The sequence below is a fragment of the Spinacia oleracea genome, chromosome 4 (genome assembly GCF_020520425.1).
Source record: "Spinacia oleracea cultivar Varoflay chromosome 4, BTI_SOV_V1, whole genome shotgun sequence".
Lineage (NCBI taxonomy): Eukaryota > Viridiplantae > Streptophyta > Magnoliopsida > Caryophyllales > Amaranthaceae > Spinacia > Spinacia oleracea.
In genome coordinates, this window is record NC_079490.1 from 6,697,521 (window position 1) to 6,708,594 (window position 11,074).

At 33.2% G+C, this 11,074-nt stretch overlaps 1 protein-coding gene across 1 annotated transcript; it reads left to right on the forward strand.

The window, feature by feature from the left end:
* Positions 1-317: 317 nt before the first annotated feature.
* LOC110792798 (FBD-associated F-box protein At5g27750-like) lies at positions 318-6,099 on the forward strand. The gene is made up of 2 exons (XM_056827625.1): positions 318-615; positions 3,335-6,099. The coding sequence occupies exon 2, from the start codon at positions 4,460-4,462 to the stop codon at positions 5,927-5,929; it is 1,470 nt and encodes a 489-aa protein (XP_056683603.1). The 5' UTR covers positions 318-615; positions 3,335-4,459; the 3' UTR covers positions 5,930-6,099.
* The last annotated feature ends 4,975 nt before the right edge of the window (positions 6,100-11,074 follow it).

The following is an 11,074-nucleotide window of genomic DNA, read 5'->3' on the forward strand; positions in this document are numbered from 1 at the left end:
CAGTCGCAAAAGCATTTTGCGACGGGGCTAACAACCAAACAATGACGGAAATAACCGTCGCAAATTTCTTTTACGACGGGTTTGCGACGAATTTACGACGGGATTTTCTATTAACGACGACCCCCTTTTATGACGGGTTCGCAACAGGAATCCCGTCGTTAATCAATGATTATTGGCCTTTCACGACGGGATTTCCCGTCGCTAATAGTACAATTTCTTGTAGTGACTTGATGTATTTATTGATTTTTTATAAAACTACTGTAATTTTTTGTTTCCTTATCTTATTCTTTTTTTCTTTTAATATACAGTTTCTTTATCATATATCTATCATCTATCAAAATATAAAAAAGCCGAACAACCGGTGTTGTAACTCACCAGAAAATTTCCTATGAATGGAAGCCAAGTAATTTTGTCGTAATTTTTGTATTCCAGTTCTCTACCCCTACTCCTAATAACATATTACAAGTTAATTTTACACATTTACATATTTTTCTCCTCTCTCAAGCAACCGACATGGCGAAATTCTTTTGCCCTTTTCTAATTCACTCCTTCCATCGAAGTTGTCTCCTATCTATGGCGGACAGAGATCTAGGAATACTCCCGTAGTTCGTTTAGGTCTGAACTCTGTTTTTGCATATTTCTCTTCTTTTTTTTTTTCCCTTTTTTTTTTTAATTCGTTATTTGTTCGATCTGTGTTATTTTTTTTTTATTGTCTTTTTATACTTTAATTTGTGGTTGATTTTGTGTTTCAATTGATGTGCGAAGTTCTTTAGGTCGTCCTTTTGTGTTTACTTTCTTTATTTAGTGGAATTTTTTGGTTCATTTTTGTTCTATGGAGAGGGAAATTGGGTGTTTGTAAAGGATGAACTCATTTGATGAAATTGCATGTTTTAGTTGTTCAATTAGTTTGTGGTCCGGGCGTCGCTCCGAGTTTTACTTTTAGTGGGATTTACTTATTTTAAATATGTGCGTATGTGGTGCTATTATTTGATTTCCATGCAAGATCAGTGGTCGATCAACAAACTTCTTTCCCATATCCGAAAATCCAAACAAATTTGAGTTCTCTTCTTCGTGATTAGTTGATTATTATACTCTTGTCAATGTTTCTCTCTTCCGCACTCATAATTACACCCCATGGCCATTATCCTAAGTTTTTTTAATTTTTAAGCTTAAGTTGAGAAGAGAAGAATTGTACATTTATAAGTTAAGTAATTAATTCCCTTTTGTTTGTTTTTTTTACCTTTAATTCATTATTATTCATTTTAAAAAGGTTGTATTTATTATTTAAATAGAAAGATATAACATCATTGTGGCTAGCTAAGATGGTAAGAATGGTAACTTTTAATTCAAGAGGTCTAGTGTTCAATCCTTACAACGTACTTTTTGGTTGTCAACTACATGTCATGATACTTAGTAGTGGTGATGTGGCGTAATAAGGAGGGATCTACGTGGCACATATATGTTCTTATAAACGCCTTTTAATATATTAGTATAGATGATTGTATATTTGATGGTGGTCAAAGATTATCTAATTGAGGGAGCTGAATTTTATTATAAGTCTAGAATTGGACCAATCGTTTTGCTAGCATTTTTGTTCTTTCAACATCATTGCTTCGTTTTTGAATCGTCGATTTCGGTTTATAAGATTCTTCTATGGATACCTAGAAGTCAGGATATGTGTATTCTTTGGTACATAATATATATCCAATTGTTTTGCCATATACTACAGTGAGTGTAGTATTTTGCTAATGATTAAGTGCATGGTTACTTTTATTTGCTAATATGATCTACTCCCTCCGTCTCTTTTTATTTGTTAGGTTTCCTTTTTTGGTGTTTCAAAATATTCTTTACATTTCCTTTTATATTATCACATAAATGATTTAATATTCTATCAAAATTTGTACCCAATTATTATATTAACCAATTAAATCAATTGAGTCATTTAATCCATCACACTTTTCCATAAAGACATTAACTTTTTTTCATTTTTCCCATATCAGAATTTTGATAAGAGTGAAAACATTATAAATAAACGTAATTTTTCTCGTTTAATGAAAAACTTAGAATAATCTCAATGCACATTAATTAGTCGTTAAAACGCGTGCAAAATACCAAACGTAAAAAACAAAAAGAGACGGAGGGAGTACTTAATTATACTCTCAAGTCCCAATATCTTTATTAGTTGTTGTTTATGGAAGTCACGCAGTCATGAACTACATACTATTATTTGGTTAAATTCAACTCTTTACTATGAATGTTTTGTGAATTACACCTCACTATGATTATGCGAAATTAAAAGATATTTCCTCCGTCTTTTAATACTCGCAACGTTTGTTAGTTTCACGCATGTCAATGCACAACTTTGATCATTTATATCTTAAAATATCTTATGCAAAAAATATAAAAAGTTGATATTTTGAAAATATACATTGAGACGAATCTAACAAGATCCCACATGACTATGTTTTATCTTATATAAAAAAAACACTACGAATAGTCAAAGTAGATTATATGAATAGTGGAAAAAGTCCAAACGTTGCGAGTATTAAAAAACGGAGGAAATATTATTCTTGCAGCAAATATCCTGTTATAATATTCATCCTTTACATGGTTTTGATTATCTAACCTTCTTTTTCTCATAAATTATATATCCTTCGTTGTTATTAGTTTGATTTCACACAATAACTCATGGAACTCATAGCAATAATGTTTTATGTGTATTTCAGTTATTTTTTGTTCAGTTTAGTTCAGTGTACAAGTTTTGATGAATGTGTCTTTACAACTGTATAAAATTTCATATCCTGACAGTGTGGTAACTGTAGTCTCATAGTTTAACTAAGCAAGCATAGTTTTACTCCAGTATACGTTTCTTCAATTATGGATAACTTCAATTCCATCTTTTGTTCATTGTTATGAGATCAATTAATTTTAAATGACAATTGTTTCTCGTCTCTAATAGCCCCATGCTATATTTTAACCAAGGGAACTCTTTCTATATATCCTTTAGATACCTTTTGATTTTTGAGAAAATGCTAATGTCATGCTCAAGAATTTTCGTTTTCCAAATTTATGAATTGATTAAATTTGATGGTATTATGCCTTATGAGAAAACTGAATACTTACTCCGTTATCTTAGAAGCTTTGTATTATGATATGGAATTCTTTTTAGCTTTTGTGGTTCTTGTAGTTGCTAATATTGCTACAATGTGAACATCAATTTTGATTGGACTTGTTATGTTTCATCATGAACGTCTTTTTGGAGTTTAACCTGTGTGTCGTGCTATTTAGCCCTTGTCAAACTTTCTCACAATGTGATATTCTTATGATCTTTCAGGTTTGTGATTCTTGTGCTGCACAATTTTGACTCACCAAAATCTACCGTGTCAACATTCAAGATCTTGACTGTTAGCGGTGGTGGGCCACAGAGGTAAGAAGTCTTAGTCAGCTATACTCTCACTCACAGAGCTAATTAAACGGAACTGACAAGAACGTGGTGAATGTGAATGTTCATAACCTAGAAGATTTTATCGGTACCCTTGATGTGTATGTACATCAGGCAAGGGACATTCCGAACTTTTATAATTACTACAAGAAATATGTTTATGCCAAGCTTTGCCTGACCAGTGATCCTGACATTGTTGTATCCACACGAATCATCAATGGTGGGGGGAGAAATTCAATTTCAATCAAAGCCTTCGGCTGATTGTTAGGACGGTAGAATCCTCCTTAAAATGTAATTTTAAGAGACTTAAACTCCATTCTCGGAGATTACAGTATCAACCCTCAACACTTTGGCTGGTTGGCTCTATACGAAAGGCCCCACAATACCGGTCTGGCTGGCGGCGGCCTCGGTAGCATATAGGAAAGGTTGTCTCTCACCTTTGCTCTTTTTCACTATTATAAGGGAAATGCCAATGAATTGTAGCCACTTTACCCCCTAATACAACAGGCCAGCAAAATGAATTGTATGGCACGTGCACGTACCCAATAACTAGTCATACCAATAACTAGTCATATCAAAGTGTGTCATTGTGTTGTTTCCTTGCTTGATTATCAAGTTGTAATCTAATGTTATTAGGTCTCTAATACTCCTTGTATAGTACGGAGTATTGGAGAATTATGTATTTAGGGAACCTAAATACGGAGTACTTATCTTGTGTACATTGATGATTCTAGCTAGTTTCCTAATTTATATTAGGTTGTGTGTTATGATTATTCGTGGGCGTTGATTTCTATTTATAACACACACTAGATCCTACGTTTCATCGTTTTCCTAAGTCACGTAGAATTCTATCTTATATTTCGTATTATATATATAGCTAAGATATAACACAACTCTACCACATACGATATTCTATCGGCTAGGATAAATATACTTTACAGATTTCCGCTCCCATATTCTATCATATAGCCAATTCTGAATTTCCTGTATCTTGGACGGCCCTTCTTGTCTATCAGCATGAAGATTAAGATAAACAACAATGTCAGATGGCTAAGAAAAAATTGCAGGAAAATTTGGGTGTTGAAAAAGAAAAAAGACAGGTTGAGTTCACTTCCAGACGATATCTTGACCAAAATACTATCTTGCCTCCCTATCAATTCCGCTGCCACCACCTCCGTCCTATCCACCCGATGGCGTCACCTCTGGACCGGAGTCACCAACTTTGTCGCGTTGTCCGAAATCGGCAAAAACAACAACAAAGACGAAGACGACATCCTTTTTGTACAAAAGCTCATAAAGCTGACCTCTTTGAAACTGCACAACTTTCATATTGAATTGAAATCTCTATCTAACTTTTTGATATTTAACGTTGTAACAAATATACTAAGAGATCAAATATCATGCTTCCATGAAGTTTGCAGTCGAGATGTGGAGAATATCAATATCTTCTGCCCCGATGAGGGAAATAGATACGTTCTTTTCGTCCCGCCCTTTGTGTTTACAACCAAATCTCTGGTAAGTTTAACTTTGGGTTTCATGCATATTTGTTTTCGTATGCCTGAAAACGTAGCTATTCAACTCCCTAATTTGAAGAATCTTGATTTGCGCTATCTTTCCAAGATCCCTCCTTGGTTAGAAACTCTGTGTAGGTGTAGCCCTTTGTTGGAAGTTTTAGACTTAGAGTTTATATTACGAGACATTGAGCCTCGTATTGTGAATATATTTGCTGCCAATTTGAAGTCATTGTGGATAAAGAGTTGTTACTCCGTGGTAAGAAGTCAGATACATCGCAACAAATTCTACATCGATACACCTAATTTGGAATACCTGACTATAGTTGATAGCACTTCGTGTTATTACTTGACCCAAAATCCAACTACATTACTGGAAGCATCACTTGATTTGACCAGGACTCTAACTGAAACTGCTGCAATGTTAGGAGATTATGATTATCGAAAAGACATGGCCAAGTTTGTTAGAAGAATGTGTAATGTTAGTAACAATCTTCACTTGAGACTTGATAGAAACTCGAATATAATGGGTTACCTTTCTAATGGTGAAATAAATAATGGAGTTATGTTTGGTAAACTAGCTACTCTTACATTGGATTTGAGAATGATTGGTATGAGTGGGTGGAAGGATTTGCTGCTTTGTTTGGAATGTTTTCCCAACTTAAAGAATCTTGAGGTGCATCATTATTGGCTTACAAATAATGATGATGTTGCAGTGGAGTACGATAAACCAGCAGATTGTTTGGTGAATAAAATCAAGAGAATAACAATATTTGGATTGATTTGGTTAACTCGTGAGCTTGAATTGATAGCTTACCTTCTGAGTAATGCAACTGTTTTAGAAGAGTTTCACATAAGAGATGGACTAAGTTTGGGAAATGATCTTCGTAAGTCGTTGTTCGATCTTCCAAGGGCCTCTTCAACTTGTGAGATTTGGATTACATCTGAGGATATATATAGTAGAATCAAGTCATGAGTCATGACTGCAAAGATGGAATTCTTCAGAAACAACAACGTATGGCTTTACGAAGTTTTTTTTATTTTTTATTTTATTTTTATTGAAGGTGCTTTACGAAGTACGTAGTATGAAGTTTACTGTATTATTGAAATTAAAGATGTTCCTGTTCTAAGGAAAATTTGTCAAAACTACTTCCTCCGTCTTTTAATACTCGCAACGTATCCTTAGTTTCATGTATGCCAATGCACAACTTTGATCATTTATAAACATTGAGAAGAATCGAACAAGATACCACATGACTATGTTTTATCTTATATAAAAAACACTAAGAATAGTCAAAGTAGATTATATGAATAGTGGCAAAAGTCCAAACGTTGCGAGTATTAAAAGACGGAGGAAGTATGTTATACAGTCGGTACGTTTTATCTTTTATGTGAGAAAATGTTATGACTACTATACTATCTACTAAAGATGGTTGTGGGCCGGGCCGGCCTAAAGTCCGACCCGGCACGGGCACGAAGCCATGGACCGGGCCTGTACCTTAATTTTTTGAAAAAAGCACGACAAGGCACATCATGAATCGACCCGATACGACAAAGCAGACTAAATTTAGTAAAACTAGCTAGCCTTAGGCACGATGGATCGGCTTGGGCCAGGCCCGGGCCCTGTTTTAAAATTTTCGGCCCGACCCGACACGATACATCGTGGGCCTACCATGAGGCCGTCACAGTTAGGCCCACGACCCGTGGACTCAGTACGAAACCTGACCCGGCCAGACCCATAGCCATCTTTACTACCTACTCCGTAATACTTAGTGGTACATTAAGAGGATTATATGCTCAGTAAAAGATGATTATAAAGTGAGAGACAGAAACTAAGGACACAACTACATAAATTTCGAAGCAACTTCCATAAGAACTAATTAAATACACAGTACCTGCAACGATTTATCTTCAAAATGCTATTGAGGGTGCGTTCTGTTCAACTTATTTGACCTGAATTTATCTGAACTTATTGGAATTTATTGAAACTTTTAATAGTAATAATAATAATAATAATTAAATAAATAAATTAAAATAATAATAAATTAAAATAATTATAATAATTATAATAATAATAATTAAAATAATAAATTAAAATAACTAAAATAATTATAATAATAAATTAAAATAATTAAAATAAATAAAAATAAAAATAATAATAATGATTAATATTAATAACGATAAAAAAATATTAAAAAAAGTATAAAAAAATAAAAAATAAAAAATAAAAAATAATAATAATAATAACAATAATAATAAAAATAAAATAATAATAATAATATTTAATAATTAATAATTAATAATAATAATAACAATAATTAATTAATAATATATATTTTAAAAAATAATTAATAATAATAAATAACGTTTTCAGATTTTTATGGGTACGGCCGTACGGGTTTAAACGGGTTCGAATTTTAACGTGTTCGGGTTTTTATGGGTACGGGTTGAAACGGGTTAGGATTTTAATGGGTTTAGGATTTTACGGGTATGGATTGAAACGGGTTCGGGTTTTAACAGATCCTGGATTAAACGGGAACGGGTTGAAACGGTTTCGGGTATTAATGGGTACGGGTTTAAACGAGAACGAGTTGAAAAGGGGTTGGGTTTAAACGGATTTGAGAATTATATCGGTCCTCTTCATGTCAGATCGGGTAAACCTGGTTTGAATGTAATGGGTCAATTTTTGCCGAATTTGGGTTCTTATCGGTTCGGGTTAATATCGTGTCGGGTTATTTATAATCATAATAGTACTCCCTCCATTTCTTTTTGTTGTATCCGTTTCCATTTTGAGCGTTTCATATTGTTGTATCCATTTAGAAACTATTCTATTTTTGGACATACATTTTATCCTAAAATACCCTTACATTTATATCTAATTACCAAAATACCTAAAGATTCTACCCATATTCCCACCTAATTTTCCCCACCCATAATATTTAATTCTTTTCCCTTCCCCATATACCCACTCTCTCACCTCCTTTATCACCCATCATTATCACTCCTCTCTCTTACCTTATTTCTTTATTATTTTTTCACTCCTTTATTTATTATAATCTCTTACACCCAATCATTTTTCTTACACCCAATCATTACACTTATATCCATACAAACCAATATTCCAATATTCTTAAAAACCACATCAGATTCCAAATGGATACATCAAAAAGAAATGGAGGGAGTAATATTTTACTACTAATAATAATAAGAATAATAATAATATTAAGAAGAAGAAGAATAATAATATAAGAATAATTATTTAATTATTAAATATCATTTTTATTATTTATTATTTATTATTATTATTTATTATTATTATTATTATTATTATTATTATTATTATTATTATTATTATTATTATTATTATTATTATTATTATTATTATTATTATTACTACTATTATTGTTGAATCTTATTGGAACTTATCTGAACTTATTGGAACTGAAACTTATTTTTTTAAGGTGAACAGAACGCACCCTGAGAGTGAACTAAAATACATTTCAGAAGAACGTATCTAGCACTCCTAGTCCTAGGTGTGCTTGGTGGACCATGGTGGTGTTGGGAAAGGAATAAAAAGGCGAAGGCTACCCACGACAGACCAATTACAGAGATTGTGATGCAACTTCTAAGACCCTGTTATTTAGAGCTGAGTTGAACTGAACTGAACTGAACTGAACTGAATGCTCTTGAACTTACCTTAACTGCGAAATAAGTCCTGAAATTAAAATTAAGCCAAAAAGATCAAGGCCCAACTAAGGGACGTCAACTCGTCAAACCATCAACCAATGAAATGAAATAATGCATTGTAGAAATCTTGAGCCTCAAAGAGAAATGAAAGTTGACTTGGAATAGGAAAGACTTAATTTCAAAAGAAAAGAGAACAAGGACTATAATTTGTTCATATCAATTGGTGGGAAGTTGATTGTGACATTCAATTCCTACCGGAACTCTGGAAGAGTACAGAAAACCGTGCTCTCTATACACAAAAGAAAAGTGCTAAAATAAAACTAAGGAGTACTTGCAAAAATCTATTCCCTAATTGATGGCTAAGATTTTAAGATCATGTACTTGTTTTTAAGATGACCGTCGTAGAAGTTTTTGTAGGAACTATGACTAATAAGAACAATAATTAGAACAAGCTTATCTGTAATAATGTCGTGGCGTGACACCTATCACTGCCCTAAAGTCGAATTTGCCCCGCTAAGTACACGCGGACTCGTAGCAACCGACCCCCAGGGATACAAGACTCCAATCCTTCGGTGTACGACGAAGAACTAGATTGAGAACACCCTTAAGCAATGCCCAGAACAATGGTGGTTTTGTGTTTTCATTTCGGAGAAGAGGAAGAGATTATTTTTCTGTGTGTATTTTTCTGGAAGGGAAGGTAGTGTTTTATAGCCAAAACGGTTAAGATAAAAACGGAAGCACAATCAATTAGTCCTTGATTGATTCCGTAACTGAAGCAATAAATCGGAATAATATCTTTGACGGAAATCAAATCGTCAAAGAAATCAATTAACCGTTACGTCAATCTTGCAAAGATTACATGACCAAAAATAATAACGGTTAAGAAAAAGGTGCCCCACCCACACCCGCGAACGCGCCGCGCCACTTGCCCAAGCCCGGCCCGACGCGCGCGCGCGTGTGGTTACTAGACCCACCTCTCTAGTCTTCTTACAAATCATTAAAGGGTAGTGGGATATTTAAATAAGGAAGCATGTGGGGTTTTTTTTTTTATCAATGTGGGACAATTGAGTTTTCCTTCTTTTGAAGCATCCCTTTTGGAGGAACACACTCCAACAGTTTTGATTTAAGATACTTTACCATTTAGTCATAAACCCAATCGGGATATAATATACAAAAAGTCTTGCACACACAAGATGTATAATAAATTCATTGTATATCAGTATATCTACCCACTTTTTTTTGTAACTTTTACCCAATTTGTTTTGCAATTTTTAATATGTTTTGATTAACTTTTAACATTTCGGCCTTTTATCAAAAATAAGTCATGCTTTTGATAAACAAGGATCATTATTTCCGGCCGTACTCTGAATTTCAAAAGAAAATAGAACAAGGACTATTATTTGTTTTTTTGTTTTGTTTGGTAATGTCTATTATTTGTTCATACCAATTGATGGGTGTTATTCGGATGGAACAATAAATACAAGAGGGGGGTGAATTGCAATATGTAACTTGCTAGACTATTTTTGCGGAATTATAAAGAATCTAAGCAAGTAGAGAAACAATGCAAAATAGATTTTACAAGGAAACTTTTCATGACCCAACTGGAAATAAAACCTCGATATCCACTAGAGATTTCAACTCAAACTCTTTTCGATCACTATAGGGAAACAACTAATTAAGTTACAATCCTATGAGAAACTTGACCATTACTTGAGTTCCTCTACGAAGTCAAGTTCCCAATAGTTGTTCCCTTAAACAACTATGCTCTCACTGACTTCCCTAGAAATCTCTCTCGACTCTTTGGCTTCACTTAAAGCATCTTTGTTTCTCTCTCATAGACTTATTCACTCAAAGCCTCCTTGCTTCTCTCTCATAGACTTCACTCAAAGCTTACCCTAATACATATCAGGAACTCACTCAAGTTCGCGCCCCTCAGTTGATACAATAATTCACTCAAACCCTTGACCAATTCCCCTTTACAAGAATTCATTCAAACCCTTGTCCAACTCTAATAAATAAAAGCTTAAAGATTGTTATCCCTCTAATATATAACACATGACAGAATAATGAGGAACTTAGAACTTCAAGTAACCTGGAACTAATAGACCGACTCAAGAACGTGAAAACCAAAACATATACTGGAATATATAAAGATTCAATATATGTTGGAATATATAAAGATTGAATATATGTTTGTTAATTAAATGTTGGAATATAATAACGTATGATCAACAATTCTCTTGAGTCTACAATTCTTACCACCCACACGCAAGTGACATAGATTTATGTTAAAATAATTAATAAAATAAAATAAATTTTTTAATTAGTTTAATTAATTATAGTTACTCTCATTGCTATTTTTTTTAACTTACACGGTGATTGAATTATTTAATTCTAAAATACATTACATATGTATTTTTTTTTTTTTTTTTGA

Excerpts from the sequence above, each read along its gene's own strand:
- LOC110792798 (XM_056827625.1), top strand. The coding sequence starts at position 4,460 with ATGAAGATTAAGATAAACAACAATGTCAGATGGCTAAGAAAAAATTGC.